Source organism: Delphinus delphis, chromosome 1 (assembly GCF_949987515.2).
Source record: "Delphinus delphis chromosome 1, mDelDel1.2, whole genome shotgun sequence".
In the NCBI taxonomy this organism is placed as follows: domain Eukaryota; kingdom Metazoa; phylum Chordata; class Mammalia; order Artiodactyla; family Delphinidae; genus Delphinus; species Delphinus delphis.
In genome coordinates, this window is record NC_082683.1 from 154,113,198 (window position 1) to 154,127,400 (window position 14,203).

The 14,203-nt window shown below is 39.4% G+C and overlaps 1 protein-coding gene across 3 annotated transcripts in view; it reads right to left on the reverse strand.

Annotated features, from left to right (window-relative positions):
• RGS7 (regulator of G protein signaling 7) overlaps positions 1–14,203 on the reverse strand; it is a 603,713-nt gene that overhangs the window by 176,534 nt on the left and 412,976 nt on the right. For 2 of the 3 annotated variants that reach the window (XM_059996714.1, XM_059996705.1), the window contains one exon: positions 108–158. The exons of the other annotated variant lie outside the window; for it this stretch is intronic. In XM_059996714.1, the coding sequence (XP_059852697.1) occupies positions 108–158 (51 nt within the window). The remainder of the gene's footprint in view (positions 1–107; positions 159–14,203) is intronic. 3 annotated transcript variants of the gene reach the window in all.

A 14,203-nucleotide genomic window follows, 5' to 3' on the forward strand; every position in this document is an offset into this window, starting at 1 on the left:
AATTATAATTTTTCAGCTTTGCTTGTTTGTCATGTTAGCCCTGAAAAAACATATTTCTTAAAACCACAAAGAAAATACTTTTATCGATGGGAAAATTATTTATTTACCTGGATCTTCTATGGTTAAGTTCTTTATTAACCATTGAACAATGTCTGACCCTGAAAAAAGAGAAAAAGAAACACACATATATATATACATATATATGAACATCTATTTATATATGTTAACCTTAAGAACTCAACATTTAGCACTCATAAGAGTAGGAATGTTTCTAGTTGTTACAATAACAGATTAAAGATCAGCCACATATGAAGTATTGAAAACAGAGCGTGAATACATTGTTTTTCTTCAGTGAGCCAAGGTGCAATCTAGTCAATTATTAAATATGAAATGTTTAAACATAAAGATTTAATATACTAGTAGTGGATAAAGTGATTCATTGATTTATTCATTTAATGAATGTTTATTGAGTGCCCACTATGTTTCAAGCACAATTCTTAGCATGGCATAACCAATACTTTATAAGATGATACCTGTCTCATTTCTGGTTTTCCCCATCCAGTCCCTGTATCTACTCTCAAGCCAACCCAAATTGGTTGTCAGTTTTTGGCAACAAATTTGTGTTGTTATAGTATTGTGTCTTTATAATACTATTTTCTTTGACTGAAAGGTCTTTCCACTATTTTCAAGACACTCAAGATTCATTTACACAACAGAACTTCCCTTGACCCTCACCTTTGGCAATGTGTGTAGAGAGCCGTAGGCTGGTCAAAAGGAAAGTAGGGCAGCCAACATTTCTAGTGGGTTGTGATCCAAGATTGAAAGGATAAGGCCTTGAGCTAGTTCAGTGTACATGTGAATTAGAACAAAATTAGACTTGTTCTAGGACCTTGTGACTAGGTCTGGGGTTGGCAAGTGGGAAAATTAAGAGGACTCAAAGTTTACAGTCCAGGAGCATTAGGAATGAACGGAATGGTGAAAATATAAGCAGAAATGGGAGATTCAGGAAGAGGCGCTGATTTACCTGAGATGTTCATTTCTGTTTAATTTGGCTCTCAGCATAATTCATTTCTACATAAAACTGCAAAAAATATGTCATGTAAATAGTTACATATACTTAGTAAGCTGTATCAGGGCTGCATGAATGAAATTTTGTGTGAACTGAAATTCCATTTCTACCTCTCTTGGAGACTGGGTACAGTTGTAGCCTACCCAACTGAGACCTGGCAAATGAGTGATATTAACAATGGCCAAATAATTCTAGTTGCTTAAAGCAGAATAGTTCAAAATTTTTATTGAATAGTTCAAATTAATTTCAAAATAAACTTGATCACCAAGCTTGACAATAAAGTCCTAAAACTTATGAAAACAGTTACACCCAACATCAATTTCAATATGCATGCATTTAAAAAATATTAACTTCAAGTATTGAATCTAACTTGTATTCTTTTATAACTGTTCCTTGACAACTGCCGTTGATTTAACTGCATTTGAGAGGATGACTTCAACTAGATCCTAAGGAAGCTCTGAGGGAAGGAAGGAGGGGAAACCATTCATAAGAACACAGATGTTGCAGAATGTTGTGCTTAACTTATTACTTACAGCCTAAGTTATCTTGAGGCATGGTCTTCCCTTTTATAAAAGGGGAAACTCAGTTTTTCAAATGTGTTACTTGACCAATGTAGAATTCCAGGTACCTAAGTATTATTAGCTATCCCCAGGCGCCCTGCTCGTTTTTCACATTTGAGCATCTATTTGGGGAAAATATATGAGCAGCCACTGGAAAATTTCTACTCTTGAAGAGAGCCAAATATTGGTTCTAGGACTATAATTTTTTCTTAATGTGAAAAGTGATTTTAAAATACCTTCAGAAAAGTGTTATTTAAAAAAAATTTTCTTCTGTCTCCCTCTCTCTTTCTCCCTCTCCCCCTACCCTTTCCCGAACAGAAAGAAATACAAAGCAGTCTAATTTGAAATTACATTTAATTCAGGAAACAAGAAATTTATTTTCCTGGCCTAGTTTTGGGTATTTCTGTCACAGTGGTGGTCTCAGTTCACTGTAAAAGAGCCAATGTGATTACCTGTCAGTATCATTATAGTGGTTTTATTGTTGTGTGATCACCCAATATATGTATGGTTTTAACACATTATGAATTATTTTATTGTCAAATGTACATCCAGTTCACCATACTCATCTATTATGCATCTATGACAGCAAGACCTTAACTCCCAGTTGAGAGAGGCAGAGACAGAGAAAGGGAGAAAAAAAATTCCAGCATCTTATGGAACCAAAAGATTGAAAGAGAAATGCTATCATAGTAATGTTAAAAACTGATTCAAATGGCTTTATGGCCAGGAGGGGTGTAGAAAGGAATTGCCCCTTTCTCCCAATTTCTCAGCTTTATCTTTAAAAAATAAGTGGAAGATCTGCTAAAATTTTTGTGTACAAATGTACATATCCAGGACACTTTAGAGTTCCATTTATCTTTTTTTTTAACATCTTTATTGGGGTATAATTGCTTTACAATGGTGGTTAGTTTCTGCTTTATAACAAAGTGAATCAGTTATACATATACATATATCCCCATATCTCTTCCCTCTTGCATCTCCTTCCCTCCCACCCTCCCTATCCCAGCACTCTAGGTGGTCACAAAGCACTGAGCTGATCTCCCTGTGCTATGCGGCTGCTTCCCACTAGCTATCTATTTTACATTTGGTAGTGTATATATATGTTCATGCCACTCTCTCACTTTGCCCCAGCTTACCCTTCCCCCTCCTCATATCCTCAACTCCATTCTCTAGTACGTCTGCGTCTTTATTCCCGTCTTGCCCTTAGGTTCTTCATAACCATTTTTTCACCTTAGATTCCATATATATGTGTTAGCATACGGTATTTGTTTTTCTCTTTCTGACTTACTTCACTCTGTATGACAGACTCTAGGTTCATCCACCTCACTACAAAAAACTCATTTCTTTTTATGGCTGAGTAATATTCCATTGTATATATGTGCCACATCTTCTTTATCCATTCATCTGTTGATGGTCACTTAGGTTGCTTCCATGTCCTGGCTATTGTAAATAGAGCTGCAGTGAACATTGTGGTACATGACTCTTTTTGAATTATGGTTTTCTCAGGGTATATGCCCAGTAGTGGAATTCATGGGTCGTATGGTAGTTCTATTTTTAGTTTTTTAAGGAACCTCCATACTGTTCTCCATAGTGGCTGTATCAATTTACATTCCCACCAACAGTGCAAGAGCGTTCCCTTTTCTCCACACCCTCTCCAGCATTTATTGTTTGTAGATTTTTTGATGATGGCCATTCTGACCGGTGTGAGATGATATCTCATTGTAGTTTTGATTTGTATTTCTCTAATGATTATGATGTTGAGCATTCTTTCATGTGTTTGTTGGCAATCTGTATATCTTCTTTGGAGAAATGTCTATTTAGGTCTTCTGCCCATTTTTGGATTGGGTTGTTTGTTTTTCTGATATCGAGCTGCATGAGCTCCTTGTAAATTTTGGAGATTAATCCTTTGTCAGTTGCTTCATTTGAAAATATTTTCTCCCTTTCTGAGGGTTGTCTTTTCATCTTGTTTATGGTCTCCTTTGCTGTGCAAAAGCTTTTAGGTTTCATTAGGTCCCATTTGTTTACTTTTGTTTTTATTTCCATTTCTCTAGGAGGTGAGTCAAAAAGGATCTTGCTGTGATTTATATCATGGAGTTTTCTGCCTATGTTTTCCTCTAAGAGTTTAATAGTGTCTGGCTTTACATTTAGGTCTTTAATCCATTTTGAGTTTATTTTTGTGTATGGTGTTATGGTGTGTTCTAATTTCATTTATCTTTATACTGAGGACATCAGAGTAACAAGCAGGATGTTTTGTTTGGTTTTGTTTATTTCTTTAAAAAAATGTGAAACTAGTTAAGAGATGCAACAGTATCTTATACCCTAAGACAGGGATCCCCAAACCCTGGGCCACAGACCAATACCGGTCCATGGCCTGTTAGGAACTGCGCCACACAGCAGGAGGTGAGCAGCGGGCGAGCAAAGCTTCATCGTTATTTACAGCCGCTTCCCATCGCTCGCATTACTGCCTGAGCTCCGCCTCCTGTCAGATCAGCGGTGGCATTAGATTCTCATAGGAGCGTGAACCCTACTGTGAACTGCGCATGCCAGGGATCTAGGTTGTGCACTCATTATGAGAATCTAATGCCTGATGATCTGAGGTAGAGCTGAAGTGGTGGTGCTAGCGCTGGGGAGTGGCTGCAAATACAGATTATCATTAGCAGAGAGGTTTGACTGTACAGAGACCATAATAAATCAGTTGCTTGCAGACTCATGTCAAAACCCTATCTGTGGGACTTCCCTGGTGGTGCAGTGGTTAAGAATCTGCCTGCCAATGCAGGGGACACGTGTTTGAACCCTGGTGTGGGAAGATCTCACGTGCCACGGAGCAACAAAGCCCATGCACCACAACTACTGAGCCTGCGCTCTAGAGAGTCCATGAGCCACAACTACTGAAGCCTGCACGCCTAGAGCCCATGCTCCACAACAAGAGAAGCCTCCACAATGAGAAGCCCGTGCACCACAATGAAGAGTAGCCCCTGCTCACCGCAACTAGAGAAAGCCTGCACACAGCAATGAAGACCCAACATAGCCAAAAAAAAAAAAAAAAACCCTATCAGTGAGTGGCAAGTGACAATTAAGCTGCATCTGGTGGCAGGCTTTATAGTGGCAAGTGACTTGATGTACTTCAATTGTACAGCTGCATCTGGTGGCAGGGTATAAGTCAGAATCCGACACTTACTTTAGTCTGCGCGTGGCCCTCCCATTATTTTATTTACCAGTTCTCTCTGCCTCTCTTTCCCTCACTGCACACCTGTCTCAGTCACAGTTTTGGTAAGCCCACAAGCTAACCCTAGCCAAAAAGAGTAAAAAACAAACGTCGTTAGAGAGCTTCTTTGGAAAGGGGAAAGACCCAATGGTGAAAGAGTAGAAGACTCTAAGACTGCCAACAAAAAGAAAGCTGCATTTAAAAGAAAATATCAAGAGTCCTACTTAATTTACGGGTTCATTGCAACAGGTGATTCACATTCTCCAAGCCCACTTTGTATAATATGCAGCAACCGGCTATCCAACAAAGCCATGAAACCTTGAAAACTGCTTCACCACATGGAGACCAAGCACCCTGCATTAAAAGACAAGGCTTTGGAATTTTTCAAAAGAAAAAAACGCGAACAGGAAGAACAGAAGCAATTGCTGAAGGCCACCACTTCCTCTAATGTGTCTGCACTGAGAGCATCATTCTTAGTGGCTAATCACATTGCTAAAGCTAAGAAGTCCTTTACTATTGGTGAAGAGTTGATCCTGCCTGCTGCTAAGGACATTTGTCGTGAACTTTTAGGAGAGGTTGCAGTTCAAAAGGTGGCACAATTGGTGCTCTTTCAGCTAGCACCATAACTAAATGAATTAATGAAACAGCAGAGAATATTGAGGCACAATTGTTAGAGAGGATTAATGAGTCACCATGATATGCAATCTAAGTTGATGAGTCTACCGATGTTGACAACAAGGCAACAATGCTTGCTTTTGTGTGATATATTTTTCAGGAGGATGAGCATGAGGATGTGTTTCATGCACTTTTGTTGCCAACTAACACCACAGGTGCAGAGCTATTCAAGTCTTTGAATGGTTACATATCAGGAAAACTGAATTGGTCATTTTGTGTCGGTATATGCACGGATGGAGCGGCTGCCATGACTGGATAGCTTTCTGGTTTCACTACTCGGGTCAAAGAGGTTGTTTCTGAATGTGAGTCTATGCACTGTGTCATCGATAGAGAAATGTTGGCTAGTCAAAAAATGTCACCTGAACTTAACAGCATTTCGCAGGATGTGATTAAAATTATCAACCACATTAAGGTACATGCCCTTAACTCATGTCTGTTTGTGCAGCTCTGTGAGGAGATAGACGCAGAGCAACACATCTTCTCTTACACACAGAAGTGAGATGGCTTTCTAAAGGAAGATCACTGGCCAGAGTTTTTGAGTTACAAGAGCCACTGCAGAGATTTCTTTAGAAAAACAGTCACCACTGGCAGCACATTTCAGTGACACAGAATGGGTCACAAAACTTGCTTACTTGTGTGACATATTCAACCTGCTCAACAAACTCAATCTGTCACTTCAGGGGAGAAGAACAACGGTGTTCAAGTCAACAGATAAAGTGGCTGCATTCAATCCAAACTGGAATTATGGGGGTGACAAGAGAACATTGGGATTTTTGACGTGTTTCAAACATTAGCAAAGGTTTTGAAAGAGGCTGAGCCAGGGCCTTCTTTCTCCCAGCTGGTGCATGATCACCTATCTTAGCTTTCAGAAGAGTTTGAGCATTACTTCCTAACCACAAAAGACCCCCGAACTGGGAAGGAATGGATACACAACCCATTTGTGAATAAGCCAGGTGAAATCGACTTTGTCTGTGCTAGAAGAGGATCAACTGCTTGAGATCACAAATGACGGTGGCCTTAAAAGTATGTTTGAGACAACTTCAAATCTCCATACGTTCTGGATTAAAGTCAAGGTGGAATATCCTGAGATTGCCACAAAAGCACTGAAAAGCCTGCTTCCATTCCCAACGCCCTATCTCTGTGAAGCAGGGTTTTCTGCAGTGACAGCGACCAAAATGAGGTTGGGGAGTAGACTGAACATAAGCAACACACTTTGAGTGTCACTGTCTCCCATCACCCCCAGGTGGGACTATCTAGTTGCAGGAAAACAAGCTCAGGGCTCCCACTGATTCTGCATTATGGTGAGTTGTATAATTATTTCATTATATATTACAATGTAATAATAATAGAAATAAAGTGCACAATAAATGTAATGCTCTTGAATCGTCCCGAAACCATCCCCCTGCACCCTGGTCCATGGAAAAACTGTCTTCCATGAAACCGGTCCCTGATGCCAGAAAGGTTGGGGACCACGGCCCTAAGAGGTAAATTTGTCTCTGTGATTGCAACTTCTGGAAAGTTTAGCCCTGATCAGTGCCCATACTCTTGTCTTGAAATCTTAGAGACATCTAACACTTTTAGAGTTACAAAATTATGTGTTCTCTCTACTTAGCAGGAGCAGTGGAAGCTTTATTATTGTATAATCCCATAATCTATGATTTGCAATGAAAACAAGCAAAACAAGCAAAGCAAAAATGTTCCTTATGTACTGCTCATAGTTCTGCACATGCCATATTGTTTCTTATTTCCATGACTTTGCTCACGCTATTCTGTCTCTGCCTCTTTTTCCTTTGGTTAATCCCAACTGATTTCATAAAGTTCAGTTCATATATTAACTACTCCAGGAAGCCTACTCTGCTCATCCCTATCTCACCTTGCCAGGTAAAGTCTTTCTCCGCTAAGACCTATTAATATCCTCATCATTCATTACACTTGTCAATGGTTTTATCATCTTTTGTTAATTTTTGTCTGTCTTTCCCATTGCATCATGAGTTCCTTGGAGGTAAGGGTGTGTGTTATTCATCTTTGGATCTCAAGCACCCAGACCAGTGCCTGGCATATAAAAGGTGATGAGTAAATGTTAAAAGACTAGATGAACAAACAGCAAGATTCCCCTCCTCATATGCTACTCTAAGAGAATTTACAAAACGATGGCATTGGTCATATAAAGAACATTTGACTGGCCTGTAATTTTCAGCTACCGTAATCACCCTTCACGGTAATAATTTTCCCTTTTCAAGGCTATCAATTCACCACTCCATCCATAATTAAACCAAAGGAATCAAAGACATTTAGACATCAATATTATTTCCTCACCCATGCCATGGACCTGAGTAGTAAAGTGGCTTCCCCAAGTCTGGTCTGATGCCGAGTGACAAGGCTTGGACTATGCTCCGGGCAGAGCCTACTATACTTCCATTGCAGGCCATATACCCTCTACAAGTTAGAGCACATCCTCACCTACAAGTGACAACTATAGCTATCCACACTCTGAACCTGAAACTGAGGTTCACCAAAAGAAAAATATTGTGAAATGTTTGCAAATATGATATATGAGGACTTTGTAAGCAACCAAAATGTTACAATTTTGATTTGTATCTTTAACAAAAATCCTTCTTTTTGTAATTTCTGTTAGAGCTTTTAATGAAAACATTTAGCTCTTAATCACAATGGAAGGGTTCCAAATATTCCTGAGGCAAAGACATTGACCTTTGTAATATTTCTCTTTCAGGAAAATGAGTAGTAGGCTCTTTGCACTGCCTAAATACTTTGCTGAACCCTCAGAACCACATAGACATGGTCCTGGCAATATGAATGTATTTTATTTAACAAATACCATAAATAGTCCCTGTTTTTTATGGGTTAAGTATTCTCAGGATCTCTCACGAAATATAACATCCTGTATATCTGGAAAATATTTTTCCAACATTATTCTTGGTTCCTTGAAATAGGAACAATAAATGTTTATCATCATCATCATTAAATAGTATATAATGCACATTTATTGAGTTTCTATGAAAATCTTGCTGTAGACCTATAGTTTTAGGGACAAGTAGGAAAGAATGTGGAGTGAAGCACATTTACTCTTCTGTGAGTCCTTTGAGGGAAGAAATGATGTCTTACTAATCACATTTCCCTCATTCTCTTCAAAGTGCTCTAACACAGATCACTATTAAACATTTACTGTAGGTATAGCTTCAATGTTTATAGACATGTACTTTATGCACAAAGGACCCCAAACACTGAAAAATCAGCCCTAACAGTCATTCCCATCCAACATTTAATGACACTCTTGTGTATCGCTGTCATAATTTTTAAAATTCTTGGTGCAAAAATAATTTAATTCAGTTTAATTTTTACTGCAGTATTTCTTTAAGATTTAAAAAAATAAAGGTTTTTTTTTGTAAGCTGATATATTACCCATTTGTAAAGCTGAAAGAATGAACTGAATCTTTCCTTAATCTTTAGAATAAGTAATTGCTAATATCTGAAAACAACGTTTTGTTTCTGATGATTACTTGTGTTCCTGCTTGCTGATGTATCCTGTCCCATCTTAAATGCAACTGCACAACCATCGTCAGGTCTGAGGATCCAATAGGACATCCAAAGTCTAAATCCTGTAATAGATTATTTCTAACACTTTGTTACTGAGACATCCTTTGGCTTCCCTAGGGTGTGTGTTCTCTCTCGCTTAAGAGTAATAAACTCAACTTGTTCAATCATAGGTGTGTTCCTGGTGGTCTTTGGCTGGAGGGCATTGATTCTTTTTTTTAACTGACATATAACATTATATTAGTTTCAGGTGTACAACATAATGATTCAGTATTTGTATATACCATGAAATGATCACCACAATAAGTCCAATTAACAACCATCACCTCATATACCTGCAAAGTTGTTTTTTTTTTTTCTTGTGGCAAGGACCTTTACAATCTACTCCCTTAGCAACTTTTAATTATACAATACAGTATTATTAACTATATTCAATATATTGTACATTACATCCCCTGGACTTACTTCTTTTATAACTGAAGTCTGTACCTTTCACCCACTTCACACCATTTCTCCCACCCTCCCAAACCCCGCCTCTGGCAACCACCCATTTGTTCTCTGAATCTATGAGTTCAGGTTTTTGTTGCTGTTGTTTTAGATTCCACTTGTAAGTGACATTATCTGGTGTTTCTCTTTTTCTGTCTGACTTATTTCCCTTAGCAGAATACCCTCAAGGTCCATCCATGTTGTTGCAAATGGCAAGATTTCCTTCTTTTTTATGGTTGAATAATATCTCATACCACATTTTCTCTATCCATTCATCCATCTATGGACACTTAGGTTGTTTCCATACCTTGGCTATTATAAATAATGCTGCAGTGAACTTGAGGGTGCAGATATCTTTTCAAGTAAGTGTTTTTGTTTCCTTCAAATAAATACCCAGAAGTGGAATCGCTGGATCATGTGGTACTTCTATTCTCAGTGTTTTGAAGAGTCTCCATTGACACTTTCTTGCTAATATCTCAGATTAATATATCAATAACAATAAAATTTGAGTTCTTTCATTAGGACACTTATGATTACAAAGCACAGTCTTTGAGGGAAGTATAAAAAATAAACAAATTAATTAAGGAATTTGCTAAAAGGTATCCTGGACCAAAGGGAAAGGATACATTTGGGCCTCAAGGAAAAATGGAAACAGGACTCTGATGACATGAGAGTTCCTTGTGGTTCCTCTCTGGATGTATTTCTCTCTAAAAAACAGTCTCTGCTGTTTCTCATCCACAAAGTGGGTCCTAAGGGCTCATACTTCCTGGGTTTACATCTCCTTCACTGAAGGAAGCAGGTAGTTTGAGGCTAAAATTTTGTAGTCACAGCTCCTAATTTCTGATGGAGGGCCTTAGTTTGGGGAAGGTACTCATTCCTGTATCAGTCAACTGTGGTAAGAAAGGTGGGATCATAAACACAGCTGTGCTGGTGGGAGGCATAGATGGAAAGAGTTTCCAGAAAGAATGATTACTTGGCAGACAAACCAACAGGTTAAACCACAGTTTCCTTGAGTTCTTTAGCTTTTATATTTCTATCAGAAAAAAAAGCAGAAAAGAGAGAGGAGGTGGAGCTCAAAAGCATGTCAAATTGTGAATGAAATAAGCATGCTATTCTGCTTTGTTATAAATATAAATATTTTGTTCTATGAAATTATTATATTCCTGAAAGACTGAATACATTTTTGTGTGTGTGAATAAAGACACACTTCATGTGTAGTAAAAGAGCTATGCAAAAGAACCTCATGGTGTATATGCAATTGGGTGTTTTTATATGAGTGTGTATCTTTTTAAGGAAAGAATTTATTTTCTAAAATGAATAACATCCAATTGATTATTGTTATGCCTGGATTTTTATATATCAGCTTTATTTAGAAAAGATTATCCAGTTTTCATAGAATTAAAATTATCTTCTGGTCACAGATTGAAACTGGGTCAAAGTTATAATGTAAAAGCATGTCTTACAGTCTTCCATAGCTAATAACATCCCTGAAATCCAGAGTAATAATTAAAACAGATATTATTCCTTTTGCTAAACATGGAACACATTTTAAGTCTTGGTCTACAACACTTTAAAGAAAAGAGGACATTTAAATGCATTTGTAGATATGATGGCAAAAGCAAATTATGTGGTTGATTACATTTTCTTTCCAGGTTCTTACCCAGAGTGCTATGGCCCTGAACCAAAAGTAGAATCACAGAAAATACGGGCCTTTGTAAACATAACCTGAATCTGAAAATTAAAGAGATGGGAGGGACCTTCAAGACGGTGGAGGAGTAAGACATGGAAATCACTTTCCTCCCCACAAATACATCAAAAATACACCTACATGTGGAACAACGCCTACAGAACACCTATTGAATGCTGGCAGAAGACCAAAAAGGCAAGGAACTCCCCACATACCTGGGTGGGACAAAAGAAAAAAGAAAAAAAACAGAGATAAAAGAATAGGACAGGACCTGCACCTCTGGGAGGGAGCTGTGAAGGAGGAAAAGTTTCCACACACTAGGAAGCCCCTTCACTGGTGGAGACCGGGGTTGGGTGGGGGAAGAAGCTTCAGAGCCATGGAGGAGAGCGCAGCACCAGGGGTGCAGAGGGCAAAGTGGAGAGATTCCCACACAGAGGATGGTTGCCGACCAGCACTCACCAGCCTGAGAGGCTTGTCTGTTCACCCGCTGGGTTGTGTGGGGGCTGGGAGCTGAGGCTTGGGCTTCGGAGGTCAGATCCCAGGGAGAGGACTGGGGTTGGTTGCGTGAACACAGCCTGAAGGGGGCTAGTGAGCCACAGCTAGCCAGGAGGGAGTCCGGGAAATGGTCTGGACCTGCCTAAGAGGTAAGAGACCATTGTTTTGGGGTGCACGAGGAGAGGGGATTCAGAGCACCACCTAAACGAGCTCCAGAGATGGGGGCGGGCCGTGGCTATCAGCGTGGACACCAGAGATGGGCATGAAACGCTAAGGCTGCTGCTGCAGCTACCAAGAAGCCTGTGTGTAAGCACAGGGCACTATCTACACCTCCCCACCAGGGAGCCTGTGCGGCCCACCACTGTCAGGGTCCTGTGATCCAGGGACAACTTCCCCAGGAGAACACACAGCACGCCTCAGCTGTTGCAACATCATGCCAGCCTCTGCCACTGCGGGCTCGACCTACATTCTGTACTGCTCCCTCCCCCTGGCCTGAGTGAGCCAGAGCCCCTAATCAGCTCATACTTTAACCCTGTCCTGTCTGGGCAGGGAACAGATGGCCTCAGGTGACCTACACGCAGAGGCGGGGCCAAATCCAAAGCTGAGCCCCAGGAGCTGTGCGAACAAAGAAGAGAAAGGGAAATCTCTCCCATCAGCCTCAGGAGCAGCGGATTAAAGCTCCACAATCAACTTGATGTACCCTGCATCTGTGGAATACCTGAATAGACAAGGAATCATCCTGAAACTGAGGCAGTGGAGGCTGGAACCAATTGTAGACTTGGAGTTTGCTTTCTGCATCTAATTTGTTTCTGGTTTTATCTTTACCTTAGTTTAGTATTTAGAACTTATGATCATTGGTAGATTTGTTTATTGATTTGGTTGCTCTCTTCCTTTTTCTCTTTTATATATATATATATATATATATATATATTTCCTTTTTCTCCTTTTGTGAGTGTGTATGTGTATGCTTCTTTGTGTGATTTTCTCTGCATAGATTTGCTTTTACTATTTGTCGTAGGGTTCTGTGTGTCCTTTTTTTACTTTTTAGTATAGTTTTTAGCCCTTGTTAGAATTGGTGGATTTGTTTTTGGTTTGGTTGCTCTCTTCTTTCTGGCTTGCTTTTTGTTTTTATTACTTTCTTATTTTAATAATTTAAAAAAGTTTTTTATTTTAATAACTTTAAATAATTAATTTTTTCTTTCTTTTTTTCCCTCCCTTTTCTTCTGAGCCGTGTAGCTGACAGGGTCTTGGTGGTCCAATCAGGTGTCAGGCCTAAGCTTCTGAGGTGGGAGAGCCGAGTTCAGGACATTGGTCCACCAGAGACCTCCTGGCTCGACATAATATCAAATGGTGAAAGCTCTCTCAGAGATCCCCATCTCAATGCAAAGACACAGCTCCACTCAACAACCAGCAAGCTATAGTGCTGGACACCCTATGCCACACAACTGGCAAGACAGGAACACAACCACACCCATAAGCAGAGAAGCTGCCTAAAATCATAGAAAGTTCACAGACACCCCCAAACACACCACAAGACATGGTCCTGCCCACCAAAGACAAGATCGAGCCTCATCCACCAGAACACAGGCACCACTCCCCTCCACAAGGAAACCTCCACAACCCAGTGAAAGAACCTTACCCACTGGGGGCAAACACCAAAAGCAATGGGAACTACAAACCTGCAGCCAGCAAAAAGGAGACCCCAAACACAGTAAGTTAAGCAAAATGAGAAGACAGAGAAATACACAGCAGATGAAGGAGCAAGGTAAAACCCACAAGACCAAATAAATGAAGAGGAAATAGGCAGTATACCTGAAAAAGACGTCAGAGTAATGATAGTAAAGATGATACAAAATCATGGAAATAGAATGGGGAAGATACAAGAAATGTTTAACAAGAATCTAGAAGAACTAAAGAGCAAACAAACAATGATGAACAACACAATAAATGAAATCAAACATTCTCCAGAAGGAATCAATAGCAGAATAACTGAGGCAGAACAGATGATTGACCTGGAAGATAAAATAGTGCAAATAACTACCACAGAGCAGAATAAAGAAAAAATAATGAAAAGAATTGAGGACAGTCTCAGAGACCTCTTGGACAGCATTAAACGTACCAACGTTTGAATAATATGGGTCCCAGAAGAAGAAGAGAAAAAGAAAGGGACTGAGAAAATATTTGAAGAGATTATAGTTGAAAACTTCCCTGATATAGGAAAGGAAATAGTTAATCAAGTCCAGGAAGCACAGAGAGGCCCATACAGGATAAACCCAAGGAGAAACACGCCAAGACACATATTAATCAAACTATAAAAATTAAATACAAAGAAACAATATTAAAAGCAGCAAGGGAAAAGCAACAAATAACATACAAGGGAATCCTCATAAGGTTAACAGCTGAACTTTCAGCAGAAACACTACAAGCCAGAAGGGAGTGGCAGGACATATTTAAAGTGATGAAAGAGAAAAACC